Below are 17,457 nucleotides of genomic sequence, written 5' to 3'. Positions count from 1 at the left end.
TTTAATATTGGATTCTTTAAGTATAAAGCGTGAATGCTGGTATTGAAATTCCAGTACAAATAGAGAAAGTATTAGGAACAAGTTCCAATGCAAGTCCAAACCACATTTCCCAAATGTCAATAATTCATATTTTTTAAAATTATTTGCCTAGAGTTTGACTAGAGTCTAAGTGTGCATATATTTATCTTTATAACAGTTCCTCACCATGATTTTCTGTCGCAAAAGATGTTCTAAATAAATAAATAAATAAATATCACACTAGAATGACTTTGTTTTATAGTTTCGTAGGAGTCTGGTTTGTATGATTGCATAGATGTGGGTGACATGAGAGGAATCCTTTTTTAAGTGTGACAAATGGGTCAAGTCCATTTGATTTGAGGGGTGACAGGTGGGGCGAGTCCATTCCATTTGAGGGGTGACAGGTGGGGCGAGTCCATTCCATTTGAGGGGTGACAGGTGGGGCGAGTCCATTTCGTCAGAGGGGTGACAGGTGGGGCGAGTCCATTTCGTCAGAGGGGTGACAGGTGGGGCGAGTCCATTTCGTCAGAGGGGTGACAGGTGGGGCGAGTCCATTTCGTCAGAGGGGTGACAGGTGGGGCGAGTCCATTTCGTCAGAGGGGGTGACAGGTGGGGCGAGTCCATTTCGTCAGAGGGGGTGACAGGTGGGGCGAGTCCATTTCGTCAGAGGGGTGACAGGTGGGGCGAGTCCATTTCGTCAGAGGGGTGACAGGTGGGGCGAGTCCATTTCATTTGAGGGGTGACAGGTGGGGCGAGTCCATTCAATTTGAGGGGTGACAGGTAGGGCGAGTCCATTCAATTTGAAGGGTGACAGGTAGGGTGAGTCCATTCCAAATGAGGGATGGCATGTGGGGCAATTTATTCCCACTTGAGGTGCAAGTTAAATAATCACAAAATTACATTTTAATGCCACTGTAATTAAGTGTATAAAGAACACATTTTTAATAACGTTACCAAAGTATTTGGATGATATAAACTTGTATAATGCAGAAATAGACATTAAATGTTTGGTCTAAAAATTTTCATTTCCACAGTTTAATGCTATATTTTTGTCTGTGCATTTGGGACTATTTGGAAATAAATATACGTCACAAAACTAAAGGATCAATATATTTTTTATATTATTTTCATTCTTTAAAAAATATCAGAATGTACAGACCCCATGTTTTGTTGGAGAAGCAGATTTCAACTGTTACCATTTCAAAAAGTGTGTCAACTTTCTCATTTTTGTTTAAAATTGAAGCATTCATCAGATGAGAAGGGCGTAAAATTAGAATCAATTTTCTGTAGCAAAAACCAGAACCCTTTAAAAATGGACCCGTATAAAATTATGAAAATGACATCGGGGAGGACGAACTAATTCATTCCAAGAAATATTAAAAAACCGTTTAACTATAGAACAAAATGTAGAATAGATTTTCAAAAGTGAGTCGTAAATTCATATAAATTGTGTTTATAAATGTGGGCTGTTGTAAAATTTTGTAGTTTTCTTAAAATACTCAAACTCAATTATTTACAAAACACTGCATGATTTAAGACATTCTGTTACTGTAAAAATCAAACTCAATATTTACAGATCAGTTTTAGCAGACTAAACTTAAAAGTGCTCAGACAGTAATCATATCTTTATAATTTTACCCCTTTCGCTTTATTATTACTAATATTTCTATTGTCATTATTTCATATCAAAGTGAAAAAAAAACAAGGAATTACAAATGTATTTATTCAACTTTAATACAACAGATGCATGAATGCTCGTAGGGTCCCAGAACGTGGACGAAAGACTTGGTTGCTAGCAGGCGGCTGTCGTACAGTTCTCAGTATCTCAGTAGACTCCTGAAATGAGAAGGTAATGTTAACAATATATAACTAAACGGCAGGCTCGGGAAATACGACACATGCTTTTTACATCAAAAAGAAAAGGGCACTTGAACTGATGTGGGTGTTTACTGACTTGTCCGATGTTCAGGCTCGGATAGCACAAAAAAGGCAGCAAAGCCGTCTAATGTACAGACAAAAAGCAGAAAATAAGGACGCAGAATATAGGTCACTTTGTCAATTTTGATGTAATAATAAATAATACTTGTGACAGCAAAGTCAACACTAAATTCTAATCGTGCACAACAGGTAAGATGGTCACTAAGATTACAGTTTCGTGACCATGAGAGTTCAAATTCACATAATGAAAATACCAACATGTGAAAAATTATGACAGTGCAAAACAATATTATATAATATTTAACTGCATTAACACCAATATTATAGCTTATGTGGAAATACATAAAATGTACAGAGGTTCAGGCCCCCATGTTTCACAAAAACTTGTCAATTTCCCTGGCTAAGAACTTAATTACCAAGGTTACATGGTCACATCTTACCCTACTGGGAGCAGTGTAAAAGCACTCTCTTGGAAATCCTAATCAACTAAGCCAGGGAACTGAAGTTTTTTTCTGAAACCAGGGCCAGGTGGATGGGAGTTAAGTCACATTTGAAAATGCCAGTGTTTAAAAAATTTAAGATTAAAAAAGAAAAAAATATACTAATAAAGATGCTATATATACTTTTAATCCAGCTGTATTAACATGATATTAATAACCCCATTGAGTTTGAGGATAATAAAGCACTGTTATTCATCTATAGCATTAATGTTGGCATTACACAAAATAGTTTTTTCTTCTGTAATCTTATTTGCAATATTAAACAATATTTACCTACATAATTATCACTGATTATAAATTACACGACACTAATGATTTAGACTTTCACAAACTGTATCTGGCAGAGAGCTAAACTGATGGGAGTTTACAGGGAAATCACAACATGTGTGTTTTATGTAATCTCATTTAATGGTCACTTGAAACTTAATTAGGCAAGTGATGTAATAGCTCTGAAGTTCACTAGTGATTACCCAAGGGACAATTACAGACTGACCACTACTGAAATGCATTTCTTGCCATTTTCAACACTTTATATAAAGCAAAATGATCCATTTACTGTCATGTTAATATGATCATCTATGATAATTGTTGACATGGGGAAAAATATCAATGGAACAATTTTAAATGTCCAATTTGCTCTATTCTGAGATTCTGAACGTAGTAAATGATTGAATTTGACAAACTTCAATGATATGACTCATGAGTTTATTTCCATTTTTGACATTTTTATATAATCAACTAACAATGATGTTAAGATGCAGAAAATGTCAAAAGAACTCTTTTACGCATCTAATTAGTTTAATAATGAGACTATTAACATGCCTGAGAATCTGAGGAAAAAACACTTATATACAAAAAAGGGCATAACTTCATCAAAACTGAACCAATCAAGCTGGTTTTCAAACCCAAACTGTATTTAAGTAAGATTGATCACTCCTGTAAATTGCAAAACAATTGCTTATCAGCTGAAATGTGTTATCAGTGTTACATATATGCTGAAGAAAGAAAAAAAAATGGTCCAATCATGCTGATTTTCAAACTTGTCCTGCGTATTATGAATATTCATCAGTTCTGTAAGTTTTAAGCCAAAAGGTAAAACGGATTTCCACTAATTGTGTTATCGGTGTTACATATACGCTGAAAAAAAGTGAAAAAAAAACAGCATCACTTACGTAAAAATGACCCAATCATGCTGATTTTCGAACTTGACCTGCGGATTATGAATATTCATTAGTTCTGGAAGTTTCAAGCCAAAAAGTAAAATGGTTTTTCACTTATCGTGTTATCGGTGAAAGTGCATGGCGACGACGGCGACAACAGACGCAGGTGACGGCAATAAGTACAGGCACATCTGTGTCTGTACATAAAAAAGCAATCGACATCAAAGTTACCTTACGCCAAAATTAAAACCTTAAGTTAATGATAAAGGTATTTGAGACACCATGCTTTGAAAAAGAAAAACATTGAACATATTTGTTTAATTTGTGGAGGTTATTACAAGGGACGTTTATTTATTTTACCTCCTATTTAATCTTGTAATATCTAAAATCGCTATGCATCACACGTTTGGGGACCATACTGTATTTCTCTATTAATTTTCAGTTTTTTCAACATAGCTTACAATCATTTTTACGGATACGTGTATGATAAAATAAACAAACCTACAAAAACTGAATTAAAGAAATGAAATGAAACTTCAAAGAGACAAAAGTAACCATAAGATAATTTAAATCAAAAGGGTATTTTATTTCTTTCAAACTATCGTGATTGTCGTAAAATAAATGTTTGAATTTTTGATAAACTCTCTATTTAATTTATGTACATGTTGATGGGTCAAAAATTCAGAACTGTGACAAGAACGGTATTAGCACCTAAAATAGTCCGTGATCTTTGAAGTAATATGCCCATCTACATGTACTAATACGCTAGCTAATATATAGGACCTACATACTGAGTAACAAAAACGACAAGCAAAGTATAACAAAGAGTTGTAACATATATACTTGACGTAAATTTTCTTGCATTCTTCTACGCTTTTTCCATCTAATGTCATAGATCACTGAAGAAAAAGTAATACTTACGAAGCATGCACTTGCTTCTACACCTCATAAAAGCTCGCCCTTGCGTCTGCACCACACATGCTGTTGCGTCTTCACCCAATTGTGTCCTACTGCCTAGTGAGCATTCGGGAAGACACCTCGCACTACAATGAGCAAGTTATTGTTATGCAAATTAAAGACAGGTATGGCTCATTTTAGGTGAGGGACTGTGGTTGAAACTGTAGACGAATGTTCACGGTCAAATACATGTACAGTGGCACGCTCTAGTAGCCCCCCCCCCTCCCCCCCCAAAAAAAAATTGGTTTTTTAGACCTATGATTCAGCTAGACATTTTTGGTACGATTTTTGTAAATCAGAAGTCGAAGGGGAAGGTCCGGACTCCCCTGACACCCCTTTTATCCTCCATTGTGGTTGAAACTGTTCACGAATGTTCACAGTCAAATATATGTAACGTGGCGGATTTAGGGGGTGTCGGAGGTGGGGTGGGGGATTCTGGACCCTACCCTTCGATTTCTGATTTACAAAAATTGTACCAAAAACATCTAGCTGAATCATAGTTCTAAATGGGTGCAATTCGCCCTCTAAAACACCAAATTTTAGAGGGCCCTAGTGCGTGCCCCTAACCTAACGCCAAGGGGGTGAACCCGTAACAAAATCGGACCCCTCCACCGTTAATAAATCCTGGATCCGCCCCTGATGTACATGTACATGTACACGTAGATTTGACAAAACTAGTTAAAACACACCGCTTAATTCCACTAATATCGCGCATGCATCTTCTATCATGAATACTTTCATATTTCATATTTCTTTGATACTGCCACAAAACTAAACACCAGGGAAATAAGGTGAATGCTGATATTTCATCGATTACTAGGTATACCCCCCCCCCCCCAAAAAAAAAAAAAAATGAACTTGTTTTAATATCGATTAAAACATGCTGTTTCAATGAGTGAGTCGGCCCTTATTGAAAACACCCAAAAATCACCGAGAATCGACTGACAGTGCCGGCCCTTATAGTCTAGATACCCTAGGTTCTAGATTCCGGTATTGCCAGCTCGATCTTGATTTCATATATAACCCATAGTAGCAATACCAGTAAAAGTAAAAGCGACTCCACCACAAGGTATATTTAGCAAGCTAGCTTTTACGTTGCTCTGACGCTCAGGGTAAGTCTAGATGACTGGTGAAAAAATTGCTCAAAAGGTGAAAAAAGCATGAAACTTGGCACAAATGTTCTTTGGACCATGCTGATCATTTTCAAGGGCAGTGCCCAAAATTTCAAAGCGTTGCTTAGCAACCGTTGCTAAGGAAGTGATTTACCTTAGTAACAAGCTAATTGGGCCTTTCTTGTTCAGTTTAAATGATTTAAAAAGGCATTTAATAATGTTTCAAGCCATCAGAACTATCACTATACTATTTTAAGCCATTAAAAGCCCAAGTAAACCAAATTTCATGCTTTTTCCACATTCTGAGCAATTTGGCCAATATATAGCACCAGTCATCCAGACTATTATGAAAATCACTCAAAATCACCCAGTATCTACCCGTCTCCGATTTTTCCGAAATGTGACTAAAATCAAGGTTTTGCGTGACAACATCCAGGGTATCACCAAGCCAGCCATCCGTCGTTTGGCTTGCCGTGGTGGTGTCAAGCGTATATCTGGACTCATCTAATAAGAGACCCAGGGTGTCCTGAAGGTGTTCCTCGAGAATGTTATCCGTCACGTCGTCACCTACACGGAGCACGCCAAGAGGAAGACGGTCACCGCCATGGATGTCGTCTATGCTTTGAAACGTCAAGGCCGTACTCTGTACGGATTCGGCGGTTAGGAGCAAACCTATCATTGAGAAAACAAACGGTCCTTTTCAGAACCACTAATATCTCAAGAAAAGCTCTACCAAGATGTTTTCCTTATTTAATGAGATCGATTTTATGTATTAACTTAACACAATATAAGGCAGCACAACCGTATCTAAGGTCAATTTTAACACTGCAATCTGTTAAACAAGAAATAAAAACTGCATGTAGTCTTTATGTAAAATAGATCCAGGCAAAGGTGGAAATTTAAAGCACCCTGCAGCATTTTCCCCAGAAACATTGTTGACCAGAATAAGGCTAATAAAACGTATTGCATTTTTTATAGTTAAACAATTTCCGTTACCTGCTTATAAAGGAGCAAATAAGTCAATAAGATGATCACGCCATTATTGCACATTCCGTAGAGAGTAAGACGGAACCAGCTGTTATGATGTCGGAATACGAATGTGCCCTTATAATGCGTTGTTGAAATGACCAACCTATGCTTTGACCCCCTTAATAATAACTTGTCATAAATCCTCTTATTCTCATTTAACAAAATTGTATGTAGTATTAAACTGTGCTCTGCAAAATTACGTATATTCTTTGCAGATCATAGCACAAAACACACATGATAACAGTGCATGAGCTTTTCATCTTGTCATTGTTTACAAACGATGAACAGTGCTTATTCTTTGTGTGCCCATATTACAGTGATAAACATATGACCCATATTTCTCTCTGAGAATATCCGATTGGAGTCCAGTTATCCTTAAATCAAAAATGAAATGAACCAGGAATATATATATCAGTCTTTTACTATTTCATAAATATACAGAATGACTGTACATACTGTACAAGAGTGTACTTAAAAAAAGATAAAACAATCACTGAATGTTCAAAATCCATTGTTCATCAGTCCATTTCCATACTGATACCAGGATTTGTGCTTATTGGGTAATATATGATGCAGGTTAACCACTTAAATAATATTCTTTAAAATTTATAATTCTTAATTTTATGGCTAATCTTTGACCCCATTCCCAGAGATTAGATGGATCCAACTAGATCGACCTAACTCCCTGGGGGTTCACGCTAAATAGCTGTCAGCCGAGCCGGCACAAAAGTTAATTACCCCCTTACAGCTTGTAGTAGGCGGGACGGACATTTAAGCCGGATTATCTGACAGTAATCTAGTGAGACTCCCCACGGGGATAGATTGATTTAAAATCTATGGGAATGCACCCTTTAACCTTGTTAGATTGCCCATTTTCCAAAACCTGGCTTCATGACTTTAAGTACTTGGATTAAGTCGGGAAAACTTGATGTTGTTCATGTTGCTTTGTGAAAGGACATGCCAGACAAATCAGCTGATTACACTGACTGCATCTAAGTGAGAATCCCTGCAGAGATAGATAGATCATACTAGTATGTTAACATCTATTCTGAACATAGCCTTACACCCCATTTCCATAGATTAGATCGACCTACTTTAGATCGACCTAACTCCCTTGGGGTTCACGCTAAATAGTTGTCAGCCGGGCGGACACGAAAGTTAATTACCCTCTTACAGCTTGTAGTAGGCGGGACGGACATTTAAGTCGGATTATCTGAAAGTAATCTAGTGAGACTCCCCGCGGGGATAGATCGATCTAAAATCTATGGGAATAGAGCCTTAGTCTCTGGAGTTTGGTATGGTCAATAGTTACCAAAGCTTTTGTCACAGATTAACAGTGGGTAATGTGATGTAGGGTAAAAATAAAAATGAAAATAAATAGATTAAAAAAAGAAACAAGTTTTAATGCTTCGTGATTAAGGGAGAAGTTCATTATTTTGCCCATTTCCCGTAGCCAGGCCTGATTCCCCTGGTGTTGATAGCGTCCACTACAATGCTGTGCTTGTATTCGTTCCACTCTCGTTTCAGTTCTTGTTGCATGTATTCCTCGTGAATATCTTCTTGTGTTAAGTTGCCAAATGTTCTCTGATTTGACTGTTTAAGCAACTGCAGTGTCACTTCATCTAGTTCTGAAAAAAAGAAAATGATAAAAGATAAAACTCAAAATCATTTTAAAAAAGAGTCTTGTCAGCATTATAAAGCTTTGGAATGTATGTTTCATCTACCACAATATCAACAAGACTCAAAACACAGTAATTACAGCTATCAAAATTTGAATTTAAAGTGTGAAAATGAGAAGACCTGTAAGGCGCGTAATAATCCTCTCAGGTGAGTAAACTTATTTCAACACAAGTACCAAGAACAAATTTTACAGAGTTAGAAACACTCTCAATAGACCTACCAACACATAATTCGAGCATTAAAGATAAAAATATGACAACTATTTCTTTTTTTTTTATTCATTCTGTACCTTTCAATTTTGTTGGATCTATTATTCCCATTTCCAAATGTGTAGATGCTACTATGCTGCAGGTCATTGGTTCATCCAGCAGCACACTGATTTCCCCAAATGACTGTGACTCTGTCAACTTTCCCATCACCACTTGCTTGGTTCTCTGCTCCTAAAAATAGAGCATAACAGGATTCTGGTATTAAAGTAGTAAAGAACTTGTTATTTTCACACCGTCTCAATGTTCAGTTGGTCATTAAATATTGCTTTCTATGTTGGTAAAATTTTAAATATCATAATGAAGTTGATTTTAAATATTCCCAAGGTCACTGTTATTAAGGTTGTGATCAGTATACTTTATACATGAAATTACATTTAAAATAATAAAAAAGAAGAACAATGTTCAGCTGGCATAAGATAAAAAAAACAACTAATTCCAGAATATCATTCAGAATATCAAAATTAATCTCAAAGAATATTTAGTATTTCATACATATGTCTGTTAAGTACTGGGCTTCATTCTTCATTTTTTTTTATTGCATTTCATATGACATACATGTGTTAAAAAGGATTTCCACTATTCTGTACCTGTTTTCCATTGGGTAAAGTGTGTTTAACGTCCACTTGGCGCAGCACATGGCACTCTCCAGATCTGATGAACCCTATGAAGGGGGCATTAAACCCTTCACTCACCAACACTAGAAGATAAGAAACAATTTGAACTCAAATATATTTTGCAAAATAACATCAAGATCATTATATCTGATATAAATTGGTTTCAGTTGTTATCCCGCCCATGCTTTATTATTTTGATAATTGATTTATGCAGATAACCTGTATTGTGTCACTGTATCCATATCATTCATTGTACATATCAAATCAAGAAATAAGACTTCACATGGCAAATTATTTCCATACAATTCATGATATACAAATTACCACATATACGTTAAAAAAATTAAATCAAGTGGAACATATATATATATATATATATATATTTATATATATATATATATATATATATATATATATATATAAGCTATAATTACAGATGACAGCCAATAAAAATTATCCTAAATTAGAGTACTAATAAAACTATTTGTTTTCTACCTGAACCACCCACCCTCTTCATACTCAAATGATTAAATATCCGAACATATTCTCTACCTGTGTTTGCTTGGAAAGAAGTCCATTCTATTAAGTTAGCCAAAGCTAACAGAGGCTGACGTGGCCAGTATTTATAGGATGAACAGAATGAAAGAACATTGGTTTTCTCTGTCTGGTCACGATTCTCAATCTGCTCTATAACTCTTTTATAATCTGTTGTTGTGATGCGAAGGAACTCACAGTTTGTCTCAAGAGTTTTAACTGTCAAAAGCCTGAGGAAGAGAAGATAATATAATACACTGGTTAAAATAGTTTTGAAAATATTGGTGACAAAATCTTCTTTAAGAAAAGTGAACACCTATGAAAATAGGAATGTTTTTGAATTTACTATACGCAAGTCAACTGAATTATTGTTAAACTTGTTTTTCACATGGGCCATGAATTCTTCTAGAATGAGCTACAGTGTGTGAGTACTAAAATGTACAGTAAGTGTATATACACGGAGTTACAGATTAGAAAATACAATAAAAAAAACATTAAAAAATCAGACCACTTCACCACTTCAAATGAAAGTGAAAAAGTCACCTGCTGTTCGGCTCTCTTCCCTCTACTTTGACTAAAGTACCAAATACTTCTCCAACTGTCAGCTGAAATTTTCAACAAAGAATTTTCTTACCAACACAAATTTGAATAACAAGACATACTTAAACATAAAAATGGAGAAAAAAAAAAGATTGAACAGGTTTTAATTTTCTCTCACAGATCAAAGTGATATTATGTTAAATTTAGAGGATCAAGTGCAAAAAATGAATTGATAAAGAGCAGACCTGAGATGAGCAAAATGGAGCAGCAACCCCCCCTTCCCCCCCCCCCCCCCCCCCCCCACACACACACACACACATAGACGCCTGCCTGCAAACCTGAACATGACATAAGTATATACTTACGACATCCTCTTCAAATGGTGTTGGTGTGGGCACTCTGTTGAAAGCAGCCACATTCGATTCCGTCCTTACATATGGTATTGCCAGTGGAGACACAGAACCCTTCAGGATCAAATGTAACCCTGTGTTACCAAACACTGGATAAAAAAAGTTTAAAAGATTACTTAAAGTAATTGAAAACTTAAATTTAACATGCCTCATTTGTAAAATTTTTCTGATGTAAATTTTTTGTCACTCTTTCTTAGGCTCTGTTCTCACAACTTTTAGATCGATCTATCACCGCGGGGAGTCTCACTAGATTACTGTCAGATAATCCCCCTTAAGTGTCCGTCCCCGCCTACTACAAGCTTTAAGGGGTAATTAACTTTCGTGTCCGCCCGGCTGACAGCTATTTAGCGTGAACCCCCAGGGAGTTAGGTCGATCCAATGTAGGTCGATCTAATCTATGAGAATGGGGTGTTAGATCAAATAACTGAGCCACAAATTTACACTACGAGGGGTATAGACAAGAAGTAACTCTAATAGTGCGTTCTCTGTGGCCACAGTAGTTAATAACTAAAAAATAAACTTAACAATTACTTTTTTCTCTCTCTCTGGACGCACATTGGTGTGGAATCCTTTTTGCAATAATTTGAGGGATATTTTGATACAAATAAAAAATTAAAATGTTAGCTAAATCAACCATAAATTACCCGGTATGCAAAGAATTGAAAAATATTTTACATATTCAGTCTGTGCCAAACACTTAAAAAGCTATTGGCCTCTAGGGTCCATGAAGGTCTGCTGTCTAAGAATCTGGTGTCCCAAATCAGAAACAGTGACCAATAACTTATTCATAAAATTTTGTTGGCCTGGTCCCAAGTTTATATTGGCATTTGGCATGTGGCCAGATCTAAAATCACAGATTGTGTACTTTTCCCTATTTCCAAAGCCAAATTTCATCATTATTTATGTTTGTCTATAATTCACTTTGAGTTTGAAGAGTTGTCTTTCTCCCAAGAGGCCTCCTATGCCCACCTGTGAATTCTGGCTCTTTCCAGATATCTATGGTAACTACAACAGCTAATTCCTTGAGCACACGTTCTGAGGGCACTTGTCTTGTTATAACAGGCATCTTCTTCAGTATATCAAATATGACTTTATTTTCATCTGTTGTCCTCTCAAAGGGGCTGAAATATTGAAAAGATAAAGAAAAATAGCACTGGCTGATATCATTATTTATATGTGAACACATGCAATTAAAGATACAGATATTAAAGAAATACAAAGAAAAAGTTACTTTTGTAACATTGCATCACTCCACAATGTATCACATTCTCTCAAATGTAAGACAAACATCAATATGACAGTTTAGTATCAATTATAAAAAAGAAAATGTCTATTTACTGATGTGTTTTTCACAGATTAAGAAAAACATATGTCAATGTCCAGTTCTTTATCTACACTGTTTTTCTGACACATGCACAACCTTCCTGTAATAGGGGCATTGCAAAAAAAAAAAAAAAAAAAGGAGAAATCTCTACAAATTTACTGCATCAAACCTTTATACAACACGTGCTTATTGCAGTTTTTAATAGTCTTCTATACTAGCAGACTAAACATCAGTCCAAAATTGAGGTTTGTTGTAGTTTTTTTTACTAGCAGACTACCCACGGCTCTAAGTTGATGTTTCTCTCATGTTCCAAAAAGGTAATGCTGTTATATTGATATGCATGGAAGCTAAAGTAAAGATCAACTACTAACATTCAATTTTAAGGCTATTCTACAGCATTTTTCCATTTCCTAATATTTTTTTCCATGAAAATTGTTCCTTTAATAAATAAATAAATAAATAAATAAATAAATAAATAACACACAACACTGGAAGGCCAGGCTAGTACCGAGAGTTCAACTTACTACTTTCTGGTCAGTCTCCTTAGCGTTTTGATACCCTGTTTTCTGACATGTTTTGGATCTGATATTTTCCTTTCTTTATGTAGAAATGGAAGGTAGTCTCCAACATTGTGAGTGATGGTATCTATGGGATATGATTTTTGAGGAAAATCCTTCATTGCTGGCACATTGCCTGTGTAACCCCCTAGAAAAGTTAAGCATAAAAATTATTTGCCATGGAAATTTGTTTATGTGCTATATGAGTGAGTTTGTTAAGAACTAGGTCTATATTTAGCAAATAAAATGGGTATTGATTGGTAACTTAATAAAGGGAGTCCTGTATTCGATAAGCTTAAATTATGAAAAAGTTAGAAGGCTTAATGTGTAAAATATAAATGCAAAGGAGGCAACATTTCCATATCAGAATGAAGCAATAATATTTTGTGAATAAAAACATTATTTTATACAGAGTTTTGGTCATCTGAAAACATGAGAGCTTTTTTGGATGCAAAAGATATATATATATATATATATATATATATATATATATATATATATATATATAACAAGCGTGAGCGTGGAACAGAGTGCTCAACAGTCCGGAGCATTTGTACACAATTGCAATTAATTAGTCGGGGTTATTGCATGTCTTTTGTTTATTTATTTATTAATTGCAATTGTATATATATATATATATATATATATATATATATATATATATATATTTTTTTTTTTTTTTTTTTTTTTTTTTTTTTTGAGATCACTCACAAAAGTTGATGATGTTCAGAGGTGGTAACAGTTTTATGTTGGATACAGTGCTTAAAAATGCTTGCAAGATGAAGTTAACCAAGTAATTTGCATCAATAATTGGCCTATGTGCCTTTTAGAATGAGAACAGTTTGTCATGCAAATTGTAAAGTTGTTTGTTGCATAGCATTAAGAATAATAAGCCCTTACCAGTTGCATGTGATATCAAGCTTGGATGTGAGGCTTTTTTCTTCCTTTCTCTGAAATTCAATACATTTACAGAGCAATATTGAGAAACATTTTATCAAATAAAAACGAGTGAATAATAATAATAACAATAATAATAATAATAACGCAATCACGAGAATGAAGACATACCTAAATCATTAAAATAAATTTACTTTTTGTCGTAACATGCGTATATTTTTCCCATTCCACACCAAAAAAAAAAAGTAAAACTGGTTTTATTAGTCTTAACCACACCACTGCCATCAATTAACACAGATTTTTTAAATGTATCCCAATTGTTTTTTCTTACCCTGTATTCAATTCTCCAGGAGGCTTTGACTTGAGATGGGCATGTGGATCAATAAACATCTTATGGTAATTCTTCATGAAATGCTCATGTGCCTCTTCTGTGGTTTCTGGGTTGTGTCTGTTAGTAAGAAATGGTTAGACTGTATTTTCAAAGCATTTACAACTTTTTTTGTAATTAACCTCATCTTTTTGTTAAAGAGACTGAAAAACTAAGTCTTGGACAAGAAAAGCAAAACTAAAAGAATTAATAAATTAAGCAAAAAGATAACAAACAAAAAACCTAGTTCTTTAAGATCCCCCCCCCCCCCCAAATTATAGTTTACATACCTGTTTTGTAATCCAGGATCCTTGCAAAGTCTTCTAAGAAAGTCATAGTCTAATACTGGTGTTGCTTGAAGTGCTGGCACTGAAACAGTACACATGAGGCAGATTATTTTGAAGGAAAAATGTTTTGTGTTTTAACATGTATTGACATAGGATTTCAACTTGACCATGTCCATCTTGAGGGATGAGCACTAAGAGAAACGATGACACAGTAAAAAGACATATTAGAATAATACCCTCTCTCCAATAGCAATTCGAACCATTATAAACATACAGTTTGACAATGTTGACACTGACAGCCACATTTTAATTCAAATTTCAAGTCGAAGACAATCTTCGTGCAGATGTGTACATGTACTTCATTTAACCCCTTTCCTTCCAAGTTCCATTTTTTAAAGGCTTTACTCTGCTTTTTTTAGCAGGTACATAGGTCCTGTAGCACGAAAATTCATGCGTTAGCACTCCTATTGACGATTCTGATATGTACTGGCTGTGCATTGCCAGCCAGTACCGTACATATCAGAATCGTCAATAGGAGTGCTAATTAACGCATGGATTTTCGTGCTAGTACATAGGTAAATACCAGAGCAGGACCTTTAAGGTTCAGGTAAATACTACTTCCCATTCAACTTCAAGTTAATTAATCCAACCAAGGTAAATATTACTTCCCACTCAACTTCACGTCAACTCATCCAACACACTGTGTCTCAACGTCAAAGACGTTCAAACAGGACAAAATCTGTATACAGTTGAAAAAATCAAATTATTTTCTACTCACGTCTGTGTTTTATGCTTTTGTCTACAGAATAGTTTGTGGGTAAAGCCACAGTTCCATCAGTCACGTTCACTAACGACATTTTAGCGTTGTAATTCCCCGTAATGTAACAGTTGTCTAGCTGAAAATATGGTGGACTCCGTCGACAGGTGATTGTTTACGTTCACCATGCGGACCAAAACACTGAGGTCTCGTTAAACCTCGCAGATTCTCGTTTATTTATCGTGCTATTTTTGCTATCGTTAGACCATTGAGTGTATTTTGTTGGGTGAATTTGCCTAACCAATTTGTGGAAAAGTTGATATTATTTCTATACATTGTTGGAATTTCAGCTGAAGGCTTGTTTGGTCTTTGTACAAATTTACTGTGTGATCTGAGTAACGAGAGTTCAAACCCCTCCAACCATGGACCTCGTTTTGGATTGTAAGGGACAACCTGTGGACGCCAGTTAAAATTATAAGTAGTCAAAAGTGTCTTTGATGAAAAATACAGATTGTGTATATATATTTTTTTGGAATTTTTTCTTATTTCTTTCACGACTAACTTGGTGAAGAACATGTATTCTTTGGCAAATGTTGAAACCTATGAAAGAAACGAATTGATGTTTGGGCCTATATTGTCTTTATTAAAATTGAACTGACCAGATTATTGTTTTCAATATTTTCATGGGACCATGTATCTATGGGGAAATGAGCTACACACATTTTAACTGGACCTTTCTTTTTATTTTAAGCGTCAGATTGTTCGTAAGGAATACCATTTTCAACTACTAACTAGTATCTCTGTTACAGGAGGCATTCTTTAATTTGTTACCACAGAGGGCTTAATTTAAAGATATCTCTGCTGGGTCCTATACGGGGCTCACAGCGGCGGATTTAAAGGGGGGGGGTCAAGGGGGTCCTGACCACCCCTCCCCCTTTCAATTTCTGGTCCCCTCTTGAAATTAGAATTTTGACTAGCTGAATCATAGTTCTACACCGCACCAAATGGCATTGTTCACCCTCTAAAATACCAAAAATTTTCGAACCCCACGCCAAGGGGGGAGGGGGGGGGAGGAAAAGGGTCGGCTTCGCATCCGCGGATCCCCCCCTTCAAATAATCCTGGATCCGCCCCTGGCTCAGCATATACAGCAGATTAAACAGTTGTCACTGACAATAAAATTCTAATACAAAGGGATATTCTGCAGTTATGAGTATTCTAAAGTAAAGAACCGTGTTTGAGATTACAGGTGGTTGTCAACATATAACACAAAAAGGCTGAAAGGTAAACAATAGGCTATTGTAGGCCTACATGTCGGATATGGTAATTAAACTATAATTAATTCTGTTTTTATGTAGGCCTACTGTGGAACAATGATGGAAGATATTCATGCATAATTAACAGATTATAATGTGTTCCAACAATGCAACTAAAATATAAAAATCTTTATTTATATGATGAAATTCATATACGGATCACGATACGTTTTTGGGAAATAGATCAGCATGCGCGCTTGATAAATGTTCAGGAAATATACTGTCTTTTGCAGAATCTTCAAAGTGACCCTTTTCATCATTTTTACTAAGATCGGGTCGAGTTTCAAGATCCAGAGAAAAACCTTCTATGGCATTTTTCCCAAAAACCTCGCGTTCGTGAAAACCACTACCTTAACAGGCAACTAGGTTTTTGAGCCCATTTCTTTCGCGCAGCGGCGGTACCATAGCCAATGAGATTTATCCGAGGCGTGTTTTTTGCTAGTTGAAAAATTATACCCAATAACAGAATAACAGCTATGTCTAATGACAGGACTTGAGGCACTTAGAAAAGATACAGCACGCTGATTGTCCTGATTGGCTTACAGTTGTCGAAGATTGGCAGCCAGCTAAAGGTCTAGTTCATTGCGAGGAATGCATTCAGAATTATCTGTATTTCTCAACTTGACAGGATTTCTAGCTATTTATAGCATAGGCATTGAAGGCATTATCATTAAACCTACTTAAATTGTTATCATTAACTGCTTGAAATATGTAACTACATGGCTATCTACGGATAGAGAATGCAAACACGAAAAGCAAATGAACATAGTAGAAGTCAACCCAGCTCGTTCGCGATCTCTTCCCTAAGCAAAATATCAGGTCTGCTGCAAATTTGCAGTGAATTTGCAGCAAATTAGCAGAATTATTTTTTTACTTTTCAACTCTTGCAAAGTCGTTGCTGCAAACCTTTCATTTTGCCAAGGTTTGTTTGGTAAGCAACTTTCAGGCTGCACCGCCTGACCGCAGCATGACCTTTGCATCGACGCTTTATCTTACTCAGTCTGCACGTCTCAGGGGCGGATTTAGGCCGTCTTCTGGGTCTTCCAGAAGACGGTCAGATTTTCAAGTTTACCTTGACGGGTATCTAATTTTTTATCTGTCGGAAGACGGTCAAAATGGAGGATGGATCAACAAAGATAACTTGGAAGACTGTCAGAAAATAGCTCTGTATCCGCCCCTGCGTCTAGTCCACT

General features: G+C 35.8%; 1 protein-coding gene, 1 long non-coding RNA gene and 1 pseudogene across 3 annotated transcripts; 1 reads left to right on the top strand and 2 right to left on the bottom strand.

Annotated features, from left to right (window-relative positions):
* Positions 1-1,724: 1,724 nt before the first annotated feature.
* Positions 1,725-4,785, bottom strand: LOC147762274 (uncharacterized). Its single transcript, XR_015333942.1, has 2 exons — positions 4,538-4,785; positions 1,725-1,854 (listed from the first exon to the last, which is right to left on the bottom strand). It is a non-coding gene; the product is annotated as an uncharacterized LOC147762274 (long non-coding RNA).
* A 2,423-nt stretch (positions 4,786-7,208) lies between these two features.
* On the bottom strand, positions 7,209-15,200 carry LOC106179189 (cyclic nucleotide-binding domain-containing protein 1). Of its 2 annotated transcripts, XR_015333878.1 has the most exons (13): positions 14,972-15,200; positions 14,197-14,275; positions 13,871-13,987; positions 13,543-13,592; positions 12,610-12,790; positions 11,731-11,882; positions 10,717-10,850; positions 10,355-10,416; positions 9,830-10,041; positions 9,251-9,360; positions 8,684-8,834; positions 7,992-8,342; positions 7,209-7,773 (listed from the first exon to the last, which is right to left on the bottom strand). XR_015333878.1 is itself a non-coding variant. In XM_013562724.2 (12 exons), the coding sequence occupies exons 1-12, from the start codon at positions 15,048-15,050 to the stop codon at positions 8,146-8,148; spliced, it is 1,524 nt and encodes a 507-aa protein (XP_013418178.2). In that variant the 5' UTR covers positions 15,051-15,200; the 3' UTR covers positions 7,209-8,145. The 2 variants fall into 2 exon arrangements, 1 of the variants encoding a protein (XP_013418178.2); XM_013562724.2 differs by having other exon boundaries at positions 7,209-8,342.
* Positions 15,201-16,645: 1,445 nt separating this feature from the next.
* Positions 16,646-16,769, top strand: LOC112042390 (U4 spliceosomal RNA; annotated as a pseudogene).
* Positions 16,770-17,457: the final 688 nt, after the last annotated feature.

Source organism: Lingula anatina, chromosome 4 (genome assembly GCF_051362555.1).
Source record: "Lingula anatina isolate TDL-2025a chromosome 4, LinAna3.0, whole genome shotgun sequence".
In the NCBI taxonomy this organism is placed as follows: domain Eukaryota; kingdom Metazoa; phylum Brachiopoda; class Lingulata; order Lingulida; family Lingulidae; genus Lingula; species Lingula anatina.
This window is presented reverse-complemented; position numbering and strand designations above follow the sequence as displayed.

Coding starts and splice junctions, on each gene's coding strand:
- LOC106179189 (XM_013562724.2), bottom strand. CDS start 15,050: ATGTCGTTAGTGAACGTGACTGATGGAACTGTGGCTTTACCCACAAAC. Junction 13,593..13,870: donor CCTGGAGAATTGAATACAGG/GTAAGAAAAAAC, acceptor ATTGAATTTCAG/AGAAAGGAAGAAAAAAGCCT. Junction 8,835..9,250: donor CTTTACCCAATGGAAAACAG/GTACAGAATAGT, acceptor CTCTATTTTTAG/GAGCAGAGAACCAAGCAAGT.